The sequence below is a fragment of the Cherax quadricarinatus genome, chromosome 37, assembly GCF_038502225.1.
Source record: "Cherax quadricarinatus isolate ZL_2023a chromosome 37, ASM3850222v1, whole genome shotgun sequence".
Classification (NCBI taxonomy): Eukaryota; Metazoa; Arthropoda; class Malacostraca; order Decapoda; family Parastacidae; genus Cherax; species Cherax quadricarinatus.
The window spans coordinates 20,374,009-20,401,081 of record NC_091328.1 but is presented as its reverse complement, the minus strand read 5'-3'; the positions used below and the strand labels follow the sequence as shown (position 1 = coordinate 20,401,081).

The 27,073-nt window shown below is 42.2% G+C and overlaps 1 protein-coding gene across 8 annotated transcripts in view; it reads left to right on the top strand.

Annotated features, from left to right (window-relative positions):
- Nucleotides 1–27,073, top strand: part of tn (tripartite motif containing protein thin) — a 229,547-nt gene that overhangs the window by 177,080 nt on the left and 25,394 nt on the right. For all 8 annotated transcript variants that reach the window (XR_008408914.2, XR_011392868.1, XR_008408911.2 and 5 more), the window contains 6 exons: nucleotides 17,778–17,935; nucleotides 19,435–19,570; nucleotides 20,688–20,830; nucleotides 22,389–22,550; nucleotides 22,913–23,170; nucleotides 25,697–25,920. Coding sequence is in view for 1 of the 8 variants with exons in the window: in XM_053795137.2 (XP_053651112.1) it covers nucleotides 17,798–17,935; nucleotides 19,435–19,570; nucleotides 20,688–20,830; nucleotides 22,389–22,550; nucleotides 22,913–23,170; nucleotides 25,697–25,920 (1,061 nt within the window). In the remaining 7 variants the exon portion in view is untranslated. The remainder of the gene's footprint in view (nucleotides 1–17,777; nucleotides 17,936–19,434; nucleotides 19,571–20,687; nucleotides 20,831–22,388; nucleotides 22,551–22,912; nucleotides 23,171–25,696; nucleotides 25,921–27,073) is intronic.

The following is a 27,073-nucleotide window of genomic DNA, read 5'->3' as shown; positions in this document are numbered from 1 at the left end:
TGTTCCCCAAGATACACCTGATCTTCAAAACTATGATGCTCATCACCAACTCTAAAGCTGAGAGACTGATCATCTCGTTCTTCGTATACAGTTCTGCAATCTTCCCACTATGTCCTTGAATTTGTTTTGATAAAGACACTGGATGGCGAAGCGTCTACAAATAAAGATGCCCAGATGTTGCACATGTCTAATTCTTCGTGTATTTAGTGTGTCCAGGAGAGCTCATTGATGGCATCCCAATGTTAATTTGGAATCTGGCATTGTAGTTAACTGAGATGGTCTTGGTGTCGCTGGAGATACTTTGGCTAGTTGTATAATAATTGCAGTAATAGTCTGTAGTTAATTATTATTAAGGGAGATCGTAGAGGAGATTTAGTCCAAGATCAGTATAATAAATCATTATTATAATGCAGCAATGTGGATTTAGTGATGATAAAGTAATGAAATACTGTACTTATCAGAATTTTAATTATAAAATATGAGAGTAATTGTTAGTAAAATATATTGTTAGAGTACTAGAAATGACAGGTATACAAAAAAGCGGGATGATATACAGCAAAGACAAACAAAAAGTAGGAAAATATACAAAGAAGATGTTAATAAACAAAACTGAATATGGAACATTGAACAGGAAAAGAGTAGTTTATGTTAATATTATACTATAACTGGCTGCATTAATACATAATGAAAAGTGTTGCAAGACAAAGTTGAGCACTGATGCAAGTGTATAAGATTAGAAACGCATTTGGAACTTTGGTAAGATTGACATTTAGTGTTTACAAGTGGAATTCATGAGGGTGACGGTGTGGATACTGATTGTGTAGTATTTCATCACATGTATGTATTAAAGTATTACACTACTTTGCCTGGTAGATGAACTAGCAGTTTTAGATATTTTGCCATCTTGAACATGGCGATCACCGATTTTACCCGAATTTAGTCTGCGATTTGGTAGAAGTGATTCAGGTACAACATTGTATGTCAGTAAGTCAGTCAATCAGTCGTTCATATGTGTTTCATGTAAGTCAGTGGTTTATATGCATGTTTCTTGTCAGTCGTTCACATGTACATTTCCTCATCCCTATGACGGCCTTTCTTATAGTTGCTGGTTTGCCTATTCCAAATGTTCTAATGATCAATGCGGAGTCTGATGCATAGGAGTTCATTTCTCGAAGCATCACGCACTGAAGTTTTAGTCCATCCTGGACCACTGTCAAGTCAAAGCTGTGGCTTGAGAGTGGTCCAGGACCGACGTGCGGTGTTTTTATTAATCATTCCAGCCACAGTACTGTGATTTGTTTTATTCCACATTGAGTTTTCATCGGGTTCTTCTGAAGGAAACATAGTTGCTGCTGCTCCATCATGTCTGCTGGACGGCTGCTTGAGTGTCAGTGCTGATATCCTCTAATTACTTGATCGGAAAAATGGAGACTAAAGAAAATTTTCTCATTACTTACACTGATCTGTTCTACTCATCAATATATATATATATATATATATATATATATATATATATATATATATATATATATATATATATATATAGATATATATATATATATAGATATATATATATAGATATATGTATATAGATATATATATATATATAGATATATATATATATAGATATATATATAGATATATATATATATAGATATACATATATATAGATATATGTATATAGATATATATATATATATATATATATATATATATAGATATATATATATATATATATATATATATATATATATATATATATATATATATATAGATATATATATATATATAGATATATATATAGATATATATATATATATATATAGATATATATATATATATAGATATATATAGATATATATATATATAGATATATATAGATATATATATAGATATATATATATATAGATATATATATATATATAGATATATATAGATATATATATATATATATATATATATATAGATATATATATATAGATATATATATATATAGATATATATATATAGATATATATATATAGATATATATATATATAGATATATATATAGATATATATATATATATATATAGATATATATATAGATATATATAGATATAAAGATATATATATATATATATACATATAAATATATATATATATAGAAATAGATATATATATATATATATAGATAGATATATATATATATATATAAAAATATAGATATATATATTATATATATATGTATAGATATATATATATTATATATATGTATAGATATATATATATATTATATATATATATAGATATATATATATATTATATATATATATAGATATATATATATATATAAAGTACTACTTTGATACAATTTCATTTTCACTACTTTGCACTTGAACACTCACATGCTGTCTCCAGTACTACGATGTGGAAGCAGTCTTGCTTACCTGAAGGAATTAATAAAAACAATATGAATACGTTTTCGGGTGACTGATCAAGGCTAAGGGACTGAACACCCATCAAGACTGAGGGACCGAATACCTCATCTTCACTGTCTTCAGTATGTGATCGCCAATGGCTGGCGAAACGCCTTCGTAATAACAGTGCCCAGATGTTGCACATATTTTGTCAACTTGTCATTCTGTTCTGTAAAATAAATCCTAGGTAGTGATGCCTGATGGACTGTGTTCAAGATCGTCCAGAACTTCTGCTGTGAAGAGTAAACACGTCGCCTTGCTTTTTAGTGTTAGCAAACAGCAGTTGCAAACTGATTTGTAGGATTCAGTCATAGTTTACAACAAGAATCAAGTAAGAAAGTTGTCGCGGCAACTTCCTGGATTTGGTCTGTTTGGATGTTTAAACAAATGTATATTAGTAACAGTGGCTCATAGTTCAGTTGTCTCGTTTTGCACATGAACATGATAGTCTGGGGGACCATTTCTGGGACTCCACTGAACTTTGATAAGCTAAGTGAGCCCCCACTCACCAATACACTGCTCTTCACAGCCAGGTGGAACACCTGAGACACTGAAGTAAGCCATCATACTCCGACCAAAAAAAAAAAAAAGGGGGGGGGGCACTATCTTCATAGCCTTACGTTCTTTTACAGCGTCAAACAAATAAAGTGCCTTTTGCGGTTTATTTAATGAAAGGCAGACACGTATTCTTTTATTAGAACACCTCAAAATGACCTGGGTCACTGGTCTCATAAAATTCTTTTAGCCACCATTAACTTGGGAATAAAATTTATTTTTCCGCTCTCTCCCTCTGTAATAAAAATAAGGTTCTGAGTCGCCTGACTGTGCAGTTCAACTTTACACTTACATTCTTAACACATTATTCCTTAAAATAGATAAAATCAAATTCTTGGTACACACTTTATATACAGCCTGGCCTGGTCTAGCGTTCCTTGTCTACCAGGTGGTGGATGTGGTCGTTGTTGTGGTCGGGGAAGGGTAGGTCGTTGCCGTCGTCGTGAAGGTGGTTCTAGAGCAGCTTTTCTAGGAAGGTGAATGCCTGCCCACTGGTTGGCAACACATTGACAATGGGCCGTGGACAGGTCACACGAAAATTACTTCTCAATGATTGACTCGTTTTCCACCAGCAGACTTTACAGTCCTGTAACTCTAATTGGATGTAGATGCAACACAAACAAAGTTTGACATGTTGCATATTATTTTTAAGGCCACGTGGTGCTTATATTTTCCCGAAAAGTATTTTAAAAAAAGTACCTAAATACTTCATTTGGAATAAGAACTAACGATAATGTTGTGCAATGAACCTCTTTGATTTAATGTGTCTTTACTACTGGTATTATGATTAAAATGTGTTACTGTATTAATAAAGCAATCAACTCAACAATATTTTTATTAGACATAGAACAAGAACTGTGTGTGTGTGTGTGTGTGTGTGTGTGTGTGTGTGTGTGTGTGTGGACGTAATTTGCTAGTGTATGTGCGTATACTCACCTATATGTGATTACAAGGGTGGAGTAACAGCTCCTGGCCCCGCCTCTTCGCTACTCGCTACTAGGTCACTCCCCGCTCCAAGAGCGTAGTTATCATACCTCTTAAAATCCATTCATAGCATAGTTTTATCTCTACTATTTCACTCTCCAGATTATTCCACTTCCTGACAACTTTAAGGCTGAAGAAATACTTCCTAACAACCCTATGGCTCCTCTGAGTTTTCAACTTCCAGTTGTGGCCCCTTCTTTCTGTGTCCCATCTGAAACATTTTAGCCCTGTCCACCTTATCAATTCCTCTGTATTTTATGCGTCATTATCACGTCCTCCCTATCCCTCCTATCCTCTAGTGTCATCAGATTGACTTCCCTTAACCTCCGCTTATATGACATACCCCTTAGCTCCGGGGCTAGTTTTGTTGCAAACTTTTGCACTTTCTCCAATTTCTTGACGTGTTTGATCAGGTGTAGGTTCCTTACTGGTTCTGCATACCCTAATATGGGCCTGACACACACACCGTGTACAATGTCGTGAATGACTCCTTACTTAGACGTCAAAAAGCTGTTCTCTGGTTTGCCAGGTGCTCGAATGCTGCAGCAGTTATTTGGTTGATGTGCATCTTAGATGTGCTCGGTATGATGCTCATCCCAAGAACCTTTTCCTTCAGTGAGTTTTACAGCCTCTGACCTCTTAGGCTGTACTTTGTCTGCGGTCTCCTTTGTCCTTCCCCAAGCTTCATAAGTTTGCATTTGCTGGGGTTAAACTCCAGGAGCCATTTGCCGGACCAGACTTGTAGCCTGTCCAGATACCCTTGTAGGCTTACCTGACCTTCGTCCGCTTGTATTCTCATTAGTCACATCTGCGAACAGGGACACCTCTGACTCTATTCTTTCCGTCATGTCATTCACATATACAAGAAAGAGCACCGTACCTAGGACTGACCCTTGTGGAACCCCAGTCGACGCATGCACGTACTCTAACACCTCGACTCGTACCGACGCACATAGTTTCCTTCCTATCAGGTATTTCCTGATCCATTGCAGTACTTTTCTTCCTATTCCTGCCTGCTCCTCTAGCTTTTCAACCAGTGTGAAGTGTGGTACTGTGTTGAAATCCTTCTTGCAGTCCAAGAAGATGCGGTCTACCCATCCCTCTCCTGTCTTACTTTTGTTACTTTGTCATAGAACTTCAATAGGTTTGTGACGCAAGATTTTTCTTCCCTGAAGCTGTGCTGGTTGTCATGTGAGACCATCCCTTTCTAAGTGCTACACCACTTTTTTTCCTGATAATCTTCTCCATAACTTTACATACAATACATGTCAGCGACAAAGGTCTGTTGTTGAGTGCAGCCTGCCTGTCTCCTTTCTTAAGAATCGGGACTACATTTGCTGTCTTCCACACCTCAGGGAGTTTCGATTGATTTACTGAAGATTGTTGTTAGTGGCGCGCACACTGCATTTGCTCCCCCTCTCAGGACCCAATGAAAGAGATTATCTGGGGACACCGCCTTCGGGAAATTTAGTTTCCCTCAGTTATGTGCAGTGTGGCCAACACTTGCTGGTGTACCCTGCCACCTCGGTTTGCTGGAAGCCTGTCTCCACTGTGAATACCTCCTTGAATTGCGAGCTGATCTCTTCACATACTTCCTTGTCATTCCCTGTGAGCTCACATCCTTGCTTCCTCACCCTCATTACCTAGTCCTTGACTGTTGTTTTCCTCCTGACGTGGATGTATAACAACTTTGGGTCAGTTTTGGCTATTGTTGCTATGCCATTCTCGTACTGACGCTGGGCTTCTCTCCTTATCCAGGCGTATTCATTTCTGGCTCTTCGGCTCAACTTCCTGTTTTCCTGGGTCCATTGCTTTCTATACTTTTTTCCATACTCTAGCACACTTGGCGGCTTTGGCTTCTCCACACCTGGTAAACCATGGGCTCTCTCTGATCTTCCTGTTGTTTCTGTTGCCCCTTGGTACGAGCTTCTCTACTGCCTCCATGCAGTACTCACCTATTTGTACTCACCTATTTGTGGTTGCAGGGGTCGAGTCCTAGCTCCTGGCCCCGCCTCTTCACCGGTTGCTACTGGGCCCTCTCTCTCCCCGCTCCATGAGCTTTATCAAACCTCGTCTTAAAACTGTGTATGGTTCCTGCCTCCACTACGTCATTTTCTAGGCTATTCCACTGCCTTACAACTCTATGACTGAAGAAATACTTCCTACTATCTCTCTGACTCATTTGTGTCTTCAACTTCCAATTGTGGCCTCTTGTTTCTGTGTCCCCTCCCTGGAACATCCTGTCTTTGTCCACCTTGTCTATTCCACGCAGTATTTTATATGTCGTTATCATGTCTCCCCTGACCCTCCTGTCCTCCAGTGTGGTCAGGCCGATTTCCCTTAATCTTTCCTCATAGGACATTCCCCTTAGGTCTGGAACTAACCTTGTCGCAAACCTTTGTACTTTCTCTAGTTTCTTGACGTGCTTTATCAAGTGCGGGTTCCAAACAGGTGCTGCATACTCCAGTATGGGCCTGACATACACGGTGTACAGTGTCTTGAATGATTCCTTACTAAGGTATCGGAATGCTGTTCTCAGGTTTGCCAGGCGCCCATATGCTGCAGCAGTTATCTGATTGATGTGTGCTTCCGGAGACATGCTCGGTGTTATACTCACCCCAAGATCTTTCTCCTTGAGTGAGGTTTGCAGTCTTTGGCCACCTAGCCTATACTCTGTCTGTGGTCTTCTGTGCCCCTCCCCCATCTTCATGACTTTGCATTTGGCAGGATTAAATTCGAGAAGCCATTTGCTGGACCAGGTGTCCAGTCTGTCCAGGTCTCTTTGAAGTCCTGCCTGGTCCTCATCAGATTTAATTCTCCTCATTAACTTCACATCATCTGCAAACAGGGACACTTCTGAGTCTAACCCTTCCGTCATGTCGTTCACATATACCAAAAATAGCACTGGTCCTAGGACCGACCCCTGTGGGACCCCGCTCGTCACAGGTGCCCACTGTGATACATCATTACGTACCATGACTCGTTGTTGCCTCCCTGTCAGGTATTCTCTGATCCATTGCAGTGCCCTTCCTGTTATATGCGCCTGGTGCTCTAGCTTCTGCACTAATCTCTTGTGAGGAACTGTGTCAAAGGCCTTCTTGCAGTCCAAGAAGATGCAATCAACCCACCCCTCTCTCTCTTGTCTTACTTCTGTTATTTTATCATAAAACTCCAGAAGGTTTGTGACACAGGATTTGCCTTCCGTGAATCCGTGCTGGTTGGCATTTATACTCCTGTTCCGTTCCAGGTGCTCCACCACTCTCCTCCTGATAATCTTCTCCATAATTTTGTGTGTGTGTGTGTGTGTGTTTTAGTTTTGTAAGCATTGTTTTACCCTGGTACGAGAGACTCGTTAACATATCTTGGCTCCAACACACCCTGAACTAGTCTGCCTGCGAGATCAGAGCCTCACTTTCCTGATTAAGGAAAGGAGGATCGAACCTCTCCGTCACCCCTAGTACTGAATGATACATATGGATTTAGCGCTTCATATAAATATAATTTATAAAATTCAATCCATCACTATTAAAGACTAATACTTAAGCGTCAGTATATATGAATGGTGCATTTTTTGCTGTCAGTAGTTATCAGGGAGGGTACAGCGAGGCAGCAGCGTCTGGCCAGACTAAAGAGACGATGATTGCATTAGCTTAATTTAACAGCTTTCTGTACCCCATATCCATCACAGAGGTACACAATGGGTCCAGGGACGAGGCTGCAAAGTTTTGATAGATGAAAAGAGTTAAGCGGTAATGAATTATTTAAATATAATGACCAGGAATATAAAAGGCACAATACCGTAACTGGAACCCTGAAACTTGTGACTACGTTTCTGTCCGACTTGGACCATCAACTAGTCACATAACTAATTAATGGTCCAAGTCAGACTGAAATGTCGCCATTAGTTTTTTCTTGTATGCGAGTTATTTGTGTATAATGATCCTCTGAATTGGTTATTTGAAGGTGTTGAATATCTGAACTACTGACTGCTGCTGCTCTGACTGGGGCGCAGCTGACTGCTGCTGCTGCTCTGACTGGGGTGCAGCTGACTGCTGCTGCTCTGACTGGGGTGCAGCTGACTGCTGCTGCTCTGACTGGGGTGCAGCTGACTGCTGCTGCTCTGACTGGGGTGCAGCTGACTGCTGCTGCTGCTGCTCTGACTGGGGCGCAGCTGACTGCTGCTGCTGTTCTGACTGGGGCGCAGCTGACTGCTGCTGCTGCTCTGACTGGGGCGTAGCTGACTGCTGCTGCTCTGACCGGGGTGCAGCTGACTGCTGCTGCTCTGACTGGGGTGCAGCTGACTGCTGCTGCTCTGACTGGGGTGCAGCTGACTGCTGCTGCTGCTGCTGCTGCTCTGACTGGGGCGCAGCTGACTGCTGCTGCTGCTCTGACTGGGGCGCAGCTGACTGCTGCTGCTGCTCTGACTGGGGCGCAGCTGACTGCTGCTGCTGCTCTGACTGGGGTGCAGCTGACTGCTGCTGCTGCTCTGACTGGGGCGCAGCTGACTGCTGCTGCTGCTCTGACTGGGGCGCAGCTGACTGCTGCTGCTGCTCTGACTGGGGCGCTGCTGACTGCTGCTGCTGCTGCCCTGACTGGGGTGCAGCTGACTGCTGCTGCTGCTCTGACTGGGGCGCAGCTGACTGCTGCTGCTGCTCTGACTGGGGCGCAGCTGACTGCTGCTGCTGCTCTGACTGGGGCGCAGCTGACTGCTGCTGCTGCTGCTCTGACTGGGGTGCAGCTGACTGCTGCTGCTGCTGCTGCTCTGACTGGGGTGCAGCTGACTGCTGCTGCTGCTCTGACTGGGGTGCAGCTGACTGCTGCTGCTGCTCTTACTGGGGCGCAGCTGACTGCTGCTGCTGCTCTGACTGGGGTGCAGCTGACTGCTGCTGCTGCTCTTACTGGGGCGCAGCTGACTGCTGCTGCTGCTCTGACTGGGGTGCAGCTGACTGCTGCTGCTGCTCTGACTGGGGTGCAGCTGACTGCTGCTGCTGCTCTGACTGGGGTGCAGCTGACTGCTGCTGCTGCTCTGACTGGGGTGCAGCTGACTGCTGCTGCTGCTCTGACTGGGGTGCAGCTGACTGCTGCTGCTGCTCTGACTGGGGTGCAGCTGACTGCTGCTGCTGCTCTGACTGGGGTGCAGCTGACTGCTGCTGCTGCTCTGACTGGGGTGCAGCTGACTGCTGCTGCTCCTCTGACTGGGGTGCAGCTGACTGCTGCTGCTCCTCTGACTGGGGTGCAGCTGACTGCTGCTGCTCCTCTGACTGGGGTGCAGCTGACTGCTGCTGCTCCTCTGACTGGGGTGCAGCTGACTGCTGCTGCTCCTCTGACTGGGGTGCAGCTGACTGCTGCTGCTCCTCTGACTGGGGTGCAGCTGACTGCTGCTGCTCCTCTGACTGGGGTGCAGCTGACTGCTGCTGCTCTGACTGGGGTGCAGCTGACTGCTGCTGCTCTGACTGGGGTGCAGCTGACTGCTGCTGCTCTGACTGGGATGCAGCTAACTGCTGCTGCTCTGACTGGGGCGCAGCTGACTGCTGCTGCTCTGACTGGGGTGCAGCTGACTGCTGCTGCTCTGACTGGGGCGCAGCTGACATGTCACCCTTCAGGCCTCCCTAATAAGAGGCTGTCTGAATTTTTTTTCTCTTCCTCCGATTTTCGTTATTTCGTTCACAACTAGAGAACGCATCACCCAATCGGCTTCAAATTTTCAAAGCTTGTGTACGGTAACGAGGACTAGATTCATGGAACAATTGGCATGTTTACTTACCCTGTGACCAGAGTTGTAAAACCCACTCCCAGCATCCTGGGATGGCTGGGAAAACTTCCGAAATCCTCAGTGACGGACCTTCAAACGTTTGCAAAAATTGCGTCTTAATGCGATAAAGATGAGTGAAATTTCAATGTGTAGGAGCTGTAGATTTGACCATTTTATGTGTAAAATAGTGTGAAGTTTTCATTCCTGTTAAATCGCATTAAATATATTTCAGTCTACCTCTTGTGTTTTGATTCATTTTTTAATGGCTGACGCAGCTTAGAGCTAGAATGATTTATCTGATCGGCTTCAATTTTTTCAACTATTGTGGTTTCCTGGACTTAAGGTTCATGTTGCTATTGGTTGGCATGTCTTAATTTGCTATTTGTATTTAATAAATAGTTAGTTACATTCTATAACTGAAGATAACTTCACACTGGCTTCAAAATATTAATGACGATGAATTCTTTAAGACGGATGTTATGTTACAAGTTTACTCTAAGTTGATGGAAATTTTAAATTTTACTGAAACTGTTACAAAACTTGGAATTGTTGGAGTTAGATCAGTTACCGGGTAATATATTTTCTGATCGGTTTCAATTTTTCACGGTTAGTGGGCTTTATTAAAAGACACCTTTGAGCTGTGCAAATTTTAATTTATTTACCAGGACTGTTAAAACAGTTTACCAGGTATTAATTAGAGAAAGTCGTAATTGGAAGTATTTTTTTTTTTTACTGATTTTTGTGCAGTGTGGATGAAATTGTCATTTAAAGCAGTGTTGTTAGATTTTCCTAAAAATTAAAAACCTAATTTTTATATGATGGAAGAGAATTTGAAAAATGAGTTTTAGGACGTTTTTAAATTTGAGGATAACAGGAGAAAGCTCTTCAATTTCGCTTCATAGTTGGTGTTTCTTAATGGAAGGTTTGAATCAGCTGGCTTGTGGTTGTCCTAATATATCATTTATATTGTATAAATTGTATTAGGTTTCCATAAGAAGACTTGTGAATGTTTCTTTTAAATCTCTTCAGATCCTCCAGTTTTATATTTAACTGCATTACAAACTCGTGCCGTACTCTGCACTATTCCGTTTGCATGCATTGAGATATAGGGGGGTTGGGCTTATGCTGTACGAGGATACCGTTCTCTGATCCTACAGAGGCTGAAATATACATAGTTTGTCCCGTGACTAGGGGAGCAAACGATAGTTGTTCTTGTCACTAGGACGCAGATGATTGCTGCTGTTCCTGTGACATTGTCGCGGTAACTTGCAGAGGAAGGACGGTGGTGTCTGCTGAACACTGACGCAGGCAGCTGTGGGCTAAGATGTAAGGTTCTTCGGTAGTATTTTTCTTCTGTTGTACATCGATAGTGGAACTCCTCTCAAAACTCCAACAAAGAACTTTGTTCTAGTGGGAGCCACCTACCTCCTGACTCTGGGCCTCAATTAGTGTCGTGATAGACTCAAATGAACACCTCAGGCTCACGGTGGTGAGGGGAGAGGAGGACTGGGGAAGGCTAGTTGGATATAACTGCATCCCTCTGTAAGTTATTCTTGGTTACAAATTCTCAATACCCTAAGGAAACAAAAACAATGACTACACTTAGAGACGTTGCGTTCTACTGTCACAGTCGGAGTAATGCTGCATTAGGACGAGTCGCCAGATTAGGTAGGTAGGGCTTTCAAAAACGAATGTTTTCCGTCCTGTTCTTCCTCCAGCGCGAATTTAATCGTGGGTTTAGTGTCGTTGAATTTAAGCAATTGATCTGAAAGTTTGAATATGCTAGTGGCTTAACCCAGGTATCGTCCACGTGATTAAACCAGGTGACGTTTAATGCGAATCTGTTTCTAAATGTTTCATATAAAATTTGGTAAAATTAGCACTGATGAGTGGCGTTCGTTGTATGCCAAAACACTGTTAAATAATACATCTTAACACATCTTGCAGATTTATTATACTCCCAAGTTCAAGTATAGCTTACAATCTCCAGGATTTTCCCAGTTGGGGATCTCACTGTTAGTCACATCGACACCAAAGCAGGAGGCTGCGACAAGGTCTGTGTGAATAAATCAACGGGAGATCTACGTCTCTCAATCAATGCGAATATAATTTGAGTGTCACATGGGCAGTAATAACAATGCATTTGCATATATAGAAACATCAATGGACATCTTGTATAGTAGAACGAGGTTAAACTCCTTATAAAAGAATTTACCTATAAAGGCGCCATTGCCTAGAATCAATCATAATATCTTAGCAATGCAGCTGTAGTCTGGGCAATTTAAGTAACAAATACTGACAACATATTAATACCCAGCCAGGCTACTATTTAAGAAAGCAACAAGATTAGACGTAAGTGTTTTAAGTCGTCTACAATCAAACTAACACCATTAAACAAAATTGTGGTAGGCTCTTGGAGCAATGAAAACTTAGCTTGATCCAGTAGGCCTATTGTAGTGGTTTTCTCATCTTTACAGCTGACCATCTGCCCCATATGTCCTAGCAGTAATTTGTTAGTATTTCCTCACTGTGTTATGTACTTGAAACTCATTAGTTGGTGAAACGTTATACCAATTAAAGCTTCACCGCATTAAGTTGTCGGCGTTAAATCTTTATTTAGCACATATCCAGGGCGGCGCCAGAATTTTTATACTGGAGTGGCTGTCTGATTGGCCGGGATGGAGGCGCAAGGAAGGTTGACTTGAAGCAGTTATTATTTCTATTTTTTTTAATTTGGGCAACTTAGAAGGGCTGAAGTAATTTGGGAGGCTAAAGCTCCCCAGTTCTCCCTTCCCCCTTGTTTTCAATGGTGCCGCTACTGTATACATCAAGTGTCGACCAAGTTGATTTTGCAGGACTGCCCTAAGGTGACCTGACACAATATACGAAACCTAACTACCACATCTCGCCTTCTAACTCTTTGGATTGGCGAGCGAAACGTCTCCTTTATAAAAGTTCCTCACGTGTTGCATATACATCTTTATATATTTGAGGGAACAGTGTTTTTCCAGACTAAAGTAACTTAAAAACTTATATTAAACTTATTGTCTGTTGTTTCATTTTTCATAACTGATCCTCAAAATCCTTATCACGAATTAATAAGACGAACCGAAATTAACCTATATAACATTTGTAGAAAAATCTTAAGTTATTAAAAAATCAACTGTCCAGTTTTGAATTATCAGTTGGTATATATATATTTGTTGAAGTTCCTGCTTAATATAATAAACTAATTGACGAATCTAGGGATGGGTTTGCAGTATTTGTATCCAAACATTTCTAATGGAGCAACTATTACTACTACTGCAACTATTACTACTAAAACTACTATTACTACTACTAAAACTACTATTACTACTACTGCAACTACTATTACTACTACCACCAACTACTGCTACTGCCGCCGCCACCAACTACTACTACTGTTGCTACTATTATCACCAATTGTTGCTACTACTGCTGCTACTACTGTTGGAACTACTACTGCTGCTGCTACTACAGCTGCTGCTGCTACTACAGCTGCTGCTGCTGCTGCTAATACTATTACTGTAACTACTGCTGCTGCTATTGCAATTGCTGCTGCTGCTACTACTACTAGTATTATTACCAATACCATTACTATTACTGATATCACAATTAGCACTTTTCTCAATAATGATTTTTAAGAATTAAATATGAAGACGAGGACATCTGGCGTAACAAAGACAGGTTAAGTGTGTCCGCCCAGGTAACTCTTGAGGAATCTGGCCACGTGTCTTCAATTAATTTCTTCGTTCTAACGTAAGCTGACCCTGGCCCGGGCTACACTAATCTGAATTTGAATTTAGGACCTATGGTCCGGGGGGGGGGGGGGACGAAAACGTTGTCCAGGTTTCCTTTCCAGGTTTTTGGGTTTGTTGTGAAATGTTCCAGCTACGATATTGACTTTATTCTTTTTTAACAAGCGAAAAGAATTAAGCCTTTATATGTGCAAGATTTATTGAACACTGGGACTTGCATTATAGGTTTGTGTGTGTGTGTGTGTGTGTGTGTGTGTGTGTACTCGCCAATATATACTCGCCTATATTAGTTGCAGTGATTGAGTCACAGCTGACCCCTCCTCTTCGCTGATCGTTACTAGGTCACTCTCCCCGCTTCAGAAGCCTTATCATACCTCTTCTTACCTCTTCTTAAAGCTATGTGGAAGGAGGGGAAGGGTATATCTTAGAAATACTATTTTTTAAGAAAATGTATTTCACTACAAAATTTGAGTTAGATCTGTAAGTTGCCAGCATGGGTGGTGCTTGTTAGTTAAGGAGGCCACATACGTGCACAGGTTGAGATGCTGTGCCGGCCGGCTTGGCAGAGAGAGGCACCGCGTGGGTATTCTTGGCACTGACCCACTCTTTCTCCATCTCTACCACATCCACCTTTCACCCACCGCAAATTCCTCGAATTCTCTCAACCAGGACCTCAAAAACGCCTGTTAATATATAGTAATCCATCGTAAATTTGGATGTGCTTTGAAAATTTTACCGAGGGAAGCGTAGAGGTGCAGGAGTGACGTCAGAGCTGTAGCTTAACTCGAAGATGGCGATATAAGGTGATGTGTGGCGCCGCGTGTTGGGCACCAGACCCACACTACCCCCGCTCACTGCCTCTTGCTGTCCCTGCCAGAGAAACATGCTTCTCCTCAGTGATTTCCTACGCTGCTCTGCTTCAGATTAAATATGCAAACTCTTCAATAACAGAATCCAGTACCAGTAAGCAAGGTGTCTTGGCTCTCCATAGCTGTCTTGGTTCTCCATAGTGCCGCGCCCGCGCCACAGTGCTGGCACCACTGAACAAGTCATCTTACAACACAAACTCGTGTCAAGTAATTTTTCTCTGACTAATTAACCAACATAAAACTGTCGATTCATTATTAGAATGAGATGTGCCTTATATAGATATCCGAGGTCTTTTATATAGTGCAAATTGCTTAATCAATTATTAAAAACAAGACATCTTGCGACTGGCTGAGCTTTTATGTATCTATGGTTATTAGTGTGCGTGCGTGCGTGTGGGCGCGCTCGCGCTATTATACAAGTTTTCTGAGAAGTCAGTAGACATTTTCAAAGCTACAAGGGAAGCTAACAATGTTTTAAAGCTACATACGGCAGGTCCAGCTGTTAATGTCTTCACTGATCGTCGCATTTCGTAATAATTTTTACAATAACCTTGATAGTAAGCAATATTATCTATTCGTGACATTTTTGTTAAAAGTTTATTTTATTGCCTCCTGCATTAACGTAGTTTCATACACGTACGATTAACTTAGTGTTTATGAATTACTTCACAATTTCCTTCCGTGTCAAGACCTACAGCTTAAGAAGTACTTAGCCCATACAAGGCGCCCTCTGCTCAACACAACCCTGGCAAGAGTCCACACATTCCACCAGCCACTGACTGGTCTTCTCACTCATACGATCCCTCACTGTCTCTTCAGCGTGACTTTCAACCGTCCTCTGTATCAACTCTCAGGCTGAGAGCACACTGGCCACCCCTTGTCTATATCCCCTCTCGGTGCCTTTACCTTCCAAAGTTAGTTTGTATTTCGTAAAGTATTACACCCATCTGTGCCAGATATATGACCGCTATTCGCAGTCATATATCTGCCAGTCACACTGATCGTAGTCATAATCATCGTCATAATCATCGTCATAATCGTCGTCGTCGTCGTCGTCGTCGTCGTCACTGGTATACATCATCTCGTCCAGAAAGATCAACTACTCCCTCATGCTGTGTATATTTTCTGTACCTGCTTCGTTGTCATGACTGCTAGACTCTTAACACACCTTCATCTTTCTTATACATCCCATGGTTAACTCTCCTGAGTTTGTTGCAATATTCCCAAGCAAAAGTGGGAGAATATGATCATGTGTTCCTGCAGTTGCAGCTGTCATTATATGGGAATTTTTGTTTCAGAAATAATACTGAGGTATTTATGAAGTCCGCTTATTTAGGATAATTTGTTTTCTAAATTTGCTTAATATTAATAAATAAAAATTATCCTTATTTTGCAAAAATAACTTGATATCTTTTTAATCGACTAAGCGCTAAACTCGTGACTCATTTTGTTCAAGTAGTACTGGAGACTCGATCCTCCGTCAGGTACTTAACTTTTCCAAGGACGTACAGGTAGAGTATGAGGGGGGAGGGGGATAAGTAGGGGTGTCCAGTAATAGTAAGACTGTGTTCAGTGAGGTATCTTCAACAGTCTTGTGGTGCCATGACTTTCTAGGTCATGTGTAGGGAATGGGTGGTGTGGGAAGGCCAGGAGCTACAGCAGTGGCATCGTAAGGGGGTCGGGCCGCCCCGGGTGACACCATTTAGGGGGTGACATCATAGAGCCTCTAAAAAAAAAGGTGGCACTAATGCCCACAACAGTGCTGCAGCAACATAAGAGAAAAATCCTTTGTTTCTATGTAGCTTATTACATGATTACCGAGTACAGATAGGCCTATATAGGGAACATCATTGATTTTGATGTGATGATTGCAGGATTGAAGGCAAGGAAATGTAAGATCAGATGTACTCAAGGTCAAATGTAAGATCAGATTCACTGAGACGTTACCTGTACTCAGGGTCAAATGTAAGATCAGATTCACTGAGGTGTTACCTGTACTCAGGGTCAAATCGTTCCTAGTGTTTCTCTGATATTGCAATGTTTTTCATTATTTTTCAATTTTTTTTTTTTTTTGCACTGTTGAAGATGAATAAATGTAGGATCTGTTGCCTGTACTCAGTGGTATTTGAGTTTGTTTCCTCAATATTACTGTTCGGTTTAAGGTCCTTAAACTTTCTCATTGCTAAACATAAGTTACTGGTCATACAGTAGTGACGTAACTGCAGTTTTCTCTCCCCATCCCCCCGCCCTTGGATTTCAAGGGGGTGACACCAACCCTAGCGACACCACTGCGCTACAGGCCAGCAACAACCTGTGCAGGGTTAAACAGGATGGATGTATGATTCTCATAGTACCACAGGAAACATCAACTGAAATTGATCTTTTAGTCATAGGGGAAAAATTTGATAAGTCTGTCATAAGATGACTAGTTCAGTAGCGCCGGCACTGAGTCGGAGTTGCGACAAGATGGTGTGTGAAAGGTTAGGTAAGATTCGTCAGGAAACAGGACAAGTGTTTCCTGAGACGCGGGTCTGTCATATAATGACCCACCACTGGAGCTTTTCGTCATTTAACAGAGGCCTTCCGCTGGCTTATAAGTCCACCCCTTTAAAAATTGTGGTAATGCGTGTCCTTCTATGTAGAAGGTTTATTAAAAAGCTTTGTGTGTGTGTGTGTGTGTGTGTGTGTGTGTGTGTGTGTGTGTGTGTGTGTGTGTGTGTGTGTGTGTGTGTGTGAGAGAGAGAGTGAGTGAGAGAGAGAGAGAGAGAGAGAGAGAAAGGACACACAAAAGTGGGGTGTTCAATGGGTCAGTGGCGGATCCCGGCGTCAGGGACTGTAGGTTTTCCAATACTAAGTTCAGTGTTTTGAGTGAAAGATTATTCTTTGCAGAATAAACACCTTTTGTGGGTAATCAAGTTGGTCTCCCTGCAGCTTGCAGCTGGCCATTGATGGGCACTCACCTCTTAACATGTACTTGGCTTTGACCCTTCCGATCACTTTTACAAGATATATTTAGTGTCGTTGATCTGATGTTTTTATGGATAGTGCCGTTTTTAACGTCATCATTTTCATTTTTTTTTTTTTTGAAGTTAAAGCAACGTTATTTACCTTAACTTGCCTATTATTTTGCCTATTCTGAATGTGGTGCTGGAATGTGAGGTTTACATTGCACGGAGCACTGAATGACCTCTGTAAATTTCACAAACTTTTTTTTTTTCCGCCTATAAACCTGTATCTAGTTTGACACATTTGCACAGCCTATAACTTCCAATGCTATTACATGACAAAACATTTCGACACATAGTTTTGCAAGGAAGTGATTTCATACAAATGAAACTTATACTGAGATGAAAAACTATATATTTTTATATTCTTTACAGAGGAGCCAGCCTGAGGCAAGATGGCACAGCAACTTGAGCAGCTCCTTACCTGCTGTATATGTCTGGACCGCTTCCGCAACCCAAAACTGCTACCATGCCAGCACTCGGTGTGTATGGAGCCCTGCATGGAGGGCCTCGTCGACTACGTCCGTCGACAGGTTTGTACAGGACTTTTGTTTACCATCTGGCCAGCAGAGTATTGGTAAGTTCTCCTCTCCCTCGAACTCTGTCCTCTCCCTCGAACTCTGTCCTCTCCCTCGAACTCTGTCCTCTCCCTCGAACTCTGTCCTCTCCCTCGAACTCTGTCCTCTCCCTCGAGCTCTGTCCTCTCCCTCGAGCTCTGTCCTCTCCCTCGAGCTCTGTCCTCTCCCTCGAGCTCTGTCCTCTCCCTCGAGCTCTGTCCTCTCCCTCGAGCTCTGTCCTCTCCCTCGAGCTCTGTCCTCTCCCTCGAGCTCTGCCCTCTCCCTCGAGCTCTGCCCTCTCCCTCGAGCTCTGCCCTCTCCCTCGAGCTCTGCCCTCTCCCTCGAGCTCTGCCCTCTCCCTCGAGCTCTGCCCTCTCCCTCGAGCTCTGCCCTCTCCCTCGAGCTCTGCCCTCTCCCTCGAGCTCTGCCCTCTCCCTCGAGCTCTGCCCTCTCCCTCGAGCTCTGCCCTCTCTCTCGAGCTCTGCCCTCTCCCTCGAGCTCTGCCCTCTCCCTCGAGCTCTGCCCTCTCCCTCGAGCTCTGCCCTCTCCCTCGAGCTCTGCCCTCTCCCTCGAGCTCTGCCCTCTCCCTCGAGCTCTGCCCTCTCCCTCGAGCTCTGCCCTCTCCCTCGAGCTCTGCCCTCTCCCTCGAGCTCTGCCCTCTCCCTCGAGCTCTGCCCTCTCCCTCGAGCTCTGCCCTCTCCCTCGAGCTCTGCCCTCTCCCTCGAGCTCTGCCCTCTCCCTCGAGCTCTGCCCTCTCCCTCGAGCTCTGCCCTCTCCCTCGAGCTCTGCCCTCTCCCTCGAGCTCTGTCCTCTCCCTCGAGCTCTGTCCTCTCCCTCGAGCTCTGTCCTCTCCCTCGAGCTCTGTCCTCTCCCTCGAGTTCTGTCCTCTCCCTCGAGCTCTGTCCTCTCCCTCGAGCTCTGTCCTCTCCCTCGAGCTCTGTCCTCTCCCTCGAGCTCTGTCCTCTCCCTCGAGCTCTGTCCTCTCCCTCGAGCTCTGTCCTCTCCCTCGAGCTCTGTCCTCTACCACTGGCTGGCCACTTATACACTCAGGATACACATGTACAAATAATCCTTCAATAATCGTTCATGGGGAGGCTTAAAATAATAATAATAATGAGATACAAAAATGGATACCTTGATGACCACAGCAGTTGACAGGCCTTAATGTTATCCCTTTACTCCCGCTCGCTGGAACTGTCTTTTTAATATAAAAGAAACTATTGTACATTAGGCAAGACATTATGGATTACGCAATGATGTATGACCCAACATATTTGGCCACCTGACATTAGATCTTTCACTTCTTGTGGGCAAGATCTGTCTATCCTACTGCGGTGGCTGCATATTCTTTTATTAATTTAACTTTTTCAGAAACAAATTACAGAAAGGGAAATTTAATTACCTTGTTGAGATCATTATCATATACCACTAAGTAAAGTGGTACGAGTATGTTAACTGGGTTCACCTTGTTGCAGGTCAAGTGCCCGGAGTGTCGCGCCGAGCATCGGATCCCTTACAATGGGGTTCAAGGGTTTCCTTCCAACGTGACGCTTCAGAGGTTCCTCGAGGCTCACATAGAGATCACTGGCGAGACGCCGGACCCACACACAGGTCAGTAACACTTTAGCTTCACATATTTTATTCTGTATTTTCTGTCCCAGTTCAATATTGCACGTATCAAACACATTTAAATTAGAGAATAATTATCATTTACATTTGCTATTGTGTCTATCAGATTAACTATCTTAAATATTAATGATGGGCTTTTTAGCATTTCTATTAAAATATACAACGTATCTCAGAGATTTGATGGTACATATTATAGTTGAAAGGTAACGCCAGCTTTTTCAGTATCAGTCGTACATTATACTGGCAAGCGGAGTTAACTTGTAACTCAGTGGCTGAACATTCTGTGTAAAACTTAAAAGATCAGGGTTCCATTCTCTAGAGGCACGAAACATAAGTCTCTTTCAGCTGCGGATTTCGAGTGAGATGTATGGGAGGAAGTTTGAAATATATCCGGTGAAAAGCGGGGAAGCTATAGGCACAATATGAGTAGTCATCCGTGGCCAAAAGCTGTTCATAATGGTACCAGTGAATATCAAAAATATTGATGAAACAAATGAAGTATTCAAGAGGTAACCGTATCACTACCACCAAGTGACAGATCAACCAGGATGTGATGGATATGTAGGCCAGTTGGTCGTCAATAGTAACACACTAAGTGAAAAGGCAATGAACAGAAAAGCCTGCCCCAGGCCGGACTGCAGGAGGTAGAATAACTCTAAAAACCCGTTACAGGTATATCACATCTATGTTGCCCGCGTTCGCCTAGAAGTACATATATGTACCTGTGTGTTACATAATGAGCAGCTCATCGTAGGTGATGACACCAATGGAAATTAGCCACACTACTTGGCTTCCTTTAGTTATTGTGCCTTAATGTTAAGAATATGTCTTCTAGCAATAGTATTCTGCAGTACACAAGTAATAAACATTCAAAGTAACTCGAACATTGTTTCACTTCGTTCCGACAGGATACCAGAATGTTAGATAAGTAGCCATGTGTTAACAAGACGCATCCTGCAAACTGCTTTTTAATCAGTCTTGTAATATATGCATTTACAAAATATAATTTGTGTCAATTATCTTAAAAAATAATACTTTGTCAAATCGTGCAGCTTTTTCCCCCAGCCCTAAAAGTATCCTTGTTTCTTCCGTCTTACAGGACAGTTAATGGAAAGATGCAACGTATGTAACGAAAAGAATTACTTGGCTGTGTGCGCCCACTGTGAAAAGAAGATTTGCGAGGACTGCAAAGCTGCGCACACAGACATTCTCAAACGAGAGATTGGTCGCATCAACAATCAGGTGAGTCCTGGTACTGTACTTAGAAATACGTTACAACACTGAGGTGTCAACAACCAGGAAAATAATGGTGTTTTAGTCACGCCACAGTACTCCTGCATTCTCCACTATTTTTTTTTCCACAGAAAGCGCTCAACCCTGGACATGTAGACAAAAACATAATGTAAAAATAGATTATATATTTAAACCTCTATCTAAGAAGTGCTGGTGGTAAAAATCATCCTATTGTAAGCTCTGTAGTTCAGTGGTAACAAATGGTCTTGTGAAAATGTGATAAGTGTTACTTTTCACTGATCTTAAGAAAATCCGCATAGCTTACCGGGTGAGTTATTTTGTAGTGGGTCAACAAGAAATTGTTTCTAACTACACTCAGTGGCCACTTTATTAAATACACCCGAAATGCATATGCATACTAATTGCATTCTTTATGCTGAACAATATTTTATTACAACTACACGTACTGTGTAGGGCTTCCCCCTTTGCCCACAGAACAGCCTGAATTCTTCGTGGCATGGATTCAACAAAGTGCTGGAAACGTTCCTTAGAGATCTTGGTCAGTTGACATGATAAGAACACACAGTTGCTGCAGATTTGATGGCTGCACATTCATGCTGCCAATCTCCTGTTCCACCATATTCCAAAGTTTTATGTCAAATTCTGACCCTACCATCTGCATGTTGCACCATAAATCCTGATTCATCAGACCAAGAGACGTTTATCCAATCTTCTTCTGTCCCATTGCAGTAAGCCTGTGGTCACTGTAGCCTCAGTTTCCTGTTCTTAGCTGACAGGAGTGGGACCAGGTGTTGTCTTCTGCTGCTGCGCCCATACACGTAAATGTTCGATGTGTTGTGCATTCAGAGATGCTTATCTGCATAATAATTAATAATTTCTACAAGTATGATAGTTATTACAAACCTAGCTGATATCATTGGCATACTATATAGAAAGCATCTCGTTATGCAGAACGTTTTGGGAAATTTGGGTTAATCTTGTCCACTAGGACTCCTGGTAGGATGCGACCCACAACAGTCGGCTAAAACCCAAGTACCTAGTTGCTGCTATGTGAACAGAGGCAGCAGATGTAAGGAAACATACCAACGTTTCACCTTCCTGGGATCAATCCTTGGCAGAGATTAAATCACTGTCGTCTTCCTGTCAGCTTGATCTAGTTTGGTCATTCTCCTCTGGTCTTTTGTCATAACAAGGCGTTATTGCCCACAGAGCAAACGCTCATTGGATGATTTGTGTTTTTCACACTTTTTTTGTAATCTCGAAAGACACTTGTACATGAAAATCCCCGGAAATCAGAAGGTTGAGATATCAATACCACCCTGTCTGGCACTAACAATTATTCCACGGTCAGTCAATCACATCACATTTCTTACCCTTTCTGATGTTTGGTCCGAACAACTGAACCTCTTAACCATATCTATATGTTTTTAGGCATTGAGGGGCTGCCACGTGATTGGGTGATTAGATATTTGCATTAACAAGCGCTTGTACAGGTGTACCTAATAAAGTGGCCGTCCAAGGCACTTAAGGATGGTGTTTATTACAGGTTAAACGCGCCGCTCATCGGCTGAACGATCAGCTGTCTACTGTGGAACGCAACATCACCGCCCTCAAGCAGAATACACACAGTGTCTCAGATGAAATTGAAAATATCGCTAAACGTCTGCAAAAGTCTGTTAGAGACCGCTGCGATTTTCTGAAGGCTGAGGTATGTTTTTCCATTTAGCTTCCGAAAGTCAGTCATCAATATGACATCGCAATACTTCATATTTGTCTCATTTTAATTGTAGTAAAATTGATAGCAATTTGGGGCGTTACTGATAAGCGTTACAATTGAGTAATTTTTTTTTTTAATTATTACTGAGTGAACAGCTACTTTATTATTTAACCTATACTCTTTCCATGCTCTTTATGAAGTTTTGGACTGGATCTGTAACTCGGGCGTTGTGACCATTTTTCCAATTTTGCCTGTTAGTTGATTCTAATAACAAGCTCTACAGCTAATTTAACATACAGGCGGACTTCAGGCAGTGGTGCAGGGTGTGAACGTAACTCTAACCCTCTGTTTAGGTGGAGAACTACTATAACAATGAGCTTCGGAACCTGACAACACTCAAGGAGTCCCTCGATCAAGAGGTCTCCAACATCGGGGCCAACATCGAACTGGCAGAGAAACACATGGATGATAACACTCCCTGGGACGATGCAGAGCTCATGGACACCAAGGATATCTTCCTCAAGACCATGGAATTCATTCGAAGTTTTGATTACGAAGCCGGGGACTACAGCAGACGAACCAGATTTAACCCTCCTGACGATATCAATAAGGTTAGTGAAGGATAGACACTAAATTAATTCAATTTGACTGTTTATTGAAATGTTCCCGACAGGGCCAAAATTAAGGTTATATTGTTTATTCATTTTCCGCGTCAGTTTTCAGGCGAAGCTTAAACCTGAAGCTTACTGCACTTAAGACTTCGGAGTTGTAAATGAATAACGTATTACAGGTTCTAAGTTTGTAAATAGTGATTCTTTGTGTAAATTTATTTTAATTTTAAGACAAAAATAATTTTCTTGCTGGAGCCAATTTTCATTTTTTCAGTACCTTATAGAAAACTTCTATATATTTAATAAATTAATTATATATTTGCATTTAGATGCCATAGTGTGTAACGCATAACTTAGTGTCTTTGTATTATATTCTGAGGAAAGATCGTTGTCGTCTTCATTATATTAGACGAGTTTAGCTTGTCATTTGTTGTAAATGAAGATCTGTTCTTATGTTCTTATTATTATTAGAATGTTGATTTGTGGCCATATGTAATTTTTTATTTTCAAAAATTACTTCGTTGAGATCTTAGTTAAATGAGCGTTTATCATGTGTCATATTCATAATGAACACAATACTGGTACAATAACAGCCTCGTAACTATAAATCTCAGTATTGCGAACTAATTATTTGCTCAAATAATTTTATCTGAGTTGTGTATTAGTCCAGAATCTAAGCACTCATTTTACTAAATAACTTAAAATGGGTTATTTATCTGTGAATATGCATTAAACTTGTAGATAATATCGTATACCAGTGGCTGTCAAAGTAGGACACTTTTCTTCGTGAGGTGAAGATTCAGTGGGATGCGCTGGGTCATGCAAGGGTATAGAGGCACGACAAATCAGTGAGAATACTGACAAGAACAACTTGGTGATTATATTTCTTGAAACCTGAGGAAAGATCGTTGTCGTCTTCATTATATTAGACGAGTTTAGCTTGTCATTTGTTGTAAATGAAGATCTGTTTTGAGGTTTTAAATAACTTCACCCTTAAGCTATAAGATAGACAAGGAACTATTAACGGCAGGTACGATGTAACTAGAACATTCCTCGCTGAGGAATGTTCTAGTTGTGGAAGAGTTGTATTAAATAAAGCACAATTTTCCTCGTCTTGACCATCCTAATAATAAAAAAAAACTCACTCATAACCTCAGAAACAAGATAGAATGCCACCTTCATTATTACTATTATTAATATAATCATGGGGAGCACTAAACCCGTAGGATTATACAGCGCATGATGGGGGGGGAAGGTATTCAGGCTCAATTCAGGGAACTGGAGCACAGATCCAATTCCCTAGATCAAGAGCCCCTCACCAGTATCAAGGAACCTCCCTTACCTGGAGAGGGTTTCGGGGGTCAACGCCCGGTCTGAGACCAGGCCTCATGGTGGATCAGGTTCTGATCAACCAGGCTGTTACTGCTGGCCGCACGCAAGCTGACGTACGAACCACAGCCCGGTTGGTCAGGTACTGACTTTAGGTGCCTGTCCAGTGCCTTCTTGAAAGGAAAGCCACCTTCAGCCTCTCTTAAGGACAAAAGTCCATATATATTTTCGTGATATAGATGAATGCAGTTACGAATTCAGTCTTGCAAGGAATCTGGCTTCCATTCGAGACGAAGATGTCACTAAAGCAGTTTCTTGAAGTGAAGTTTGGTTCTGTGGTGAAAAATGACTTAACGAAATACGAATTTTAGAAGTTCTGAGAGAAGCATTTGCCTATTTATGAAAATGTTAGCCAGTGAGACCTTAGTCATTGTCCCATTGTGGTCTAGGTACCTGTGTGAGACGAGTATTCAGTTCTTGTTGAGATCAAGCCAAAGCAGCTGAGATTTACAAACAATTGTCGTCCTGAGAGCCACATGATGGCTGAACTTTCAGGAGGCTTATTATCCCCCGGAGTTACAGCATGGCACTCCCTTTGGCACTCAATGAGACCTAAACACTTTCATCTTCCTCCTGTACTATGATCATTCGCTACTCCAAGTACTCTAACCCCTAACATTAATACAGGGGGAAGTATAAGTTAATATGTTTTTGCTCATTCTATAACCCGGTAAATTATTATTATAATCAAAAAGAAGCGCTAAGCCACAAGGACTATACAGCGATAACCCGGTAAAGCACAAAAAAAAAATGGACATTTAGCAGAAATGAATTTCTAGTGAGCCACAAGCCAGTCGACTCGCTACTGCACCTAGAGTCCTATGACCATTAAAATAATTGTTGCCAAATCAGTGCAGTCAAATATAAAAATAATTATTCTGAGTACAACTACTTACATCACACTCCGTATAATAGAACTGCCATTAAATTATGCGAAACAGGTTTTTTAGAATAAGGCTTTTCCAAATTAAAAATGAAAGCTGGACGATAATTCGGTTTGAGCATAGCCGCTGCTTGGTAATGGTACAAGATAGACCGACGCGACGCACAGCTTTTATTTCTGGATTGATGCTCATTTGTGAATTTTTCCGTCCACGGTATTTTGACTTTCTCTTGAAATACCATTGTGTGCCACAGCTTGCGACAACCCTGAGTACCCTGGGAGAGTTGACCTTCAATACGCCCAACAAGATGAGTGACGGCTACAACTCCGGCCCCTCCATGGGCTCCGGCCTCATGAAGAGTAAGAGCGACCACAGGCTGGCAGCTCAGTTTAGGGACCAGGAAGATGGCTACGGTTACAGCTCAGGCAGGACCTCGCCTCTCATGCGCAGACGCTTTGGGGAGAGGAACGTCGAGAGGTATAGTCAGTCTCACCTTCTCACAATATCCTCAACTAACCCATCCGCAGACCCCTGACTCCGCCACCGAAGATGATGTCATTAGTGAACAACGCTATGGCAAAAAAAAAAAATCAAATTAACCTACGAGTCGAAAATGAAAATAGCAACATTATCAGTAAAACTTGTTAATGATCCAAACGCTGGTGAAAGGCTCTTGATTCAAAGGATTGGAGCTACCCTCCCTTTCCTTGAATCAAATCTGATTGCCTTCCATTCCTTAAGGTGCTATTTGAAACTTTTAACGCTCCATGAGAAATTAATAATGGTAGAGAACGGACCAGATCATTAAATTTACTTTTCCATATTGAAAGTTAGTTGTAAACAACCCTATGAACAGCTATGAACAGCCTAGAGGTAAACCTCTATTGGTAATAACCCACAGCGTTGAGGCTTGTTGAATGATGTTATCATCGGTGGACGTGATCCAGAGAATGTGAGGCAGACTATAGCTAATTAGTGATATCAATACATTTGCAATTAATTTCTGATCTTGAAAAAAAATGTAAAAAAAATTAAATGTAGCATTTAATGACGTTGAATGTTCGTGAAATGTGCACAAGTGGATAGTTTCTGTTCCCCGGCCATAACCTTCATCACCTTCAACATGACCTGCTATGACAGTGAGCTGAATACCACTAGTCTTATTACTAGCCATACTAAAACACACACACACACACACACACACACACACACACACACACCCCACACACACCCCACACATACCCCACACATACCCCACACATACCCCACACATACCCCACACATACCCCACACATACCCCACATATACCCCACACATACCCCACACATACCCCACACATACCCCACACATACCCCACACATACCCCACACATACCCCACACACACATACCCCACACACACATACCCCACACGCACATACCCCACACACACACACCCCACACACACACACACACACACACACACACACATATATGCGCACATACACATACGCGCACATACACATACGTACAAATACACCCCACACACACACCCCACACATACACCCCACACATACACACACCCCACACATACACACACCCCACACATACACACCCCACACATACACACCCCACACATACACACCACACACA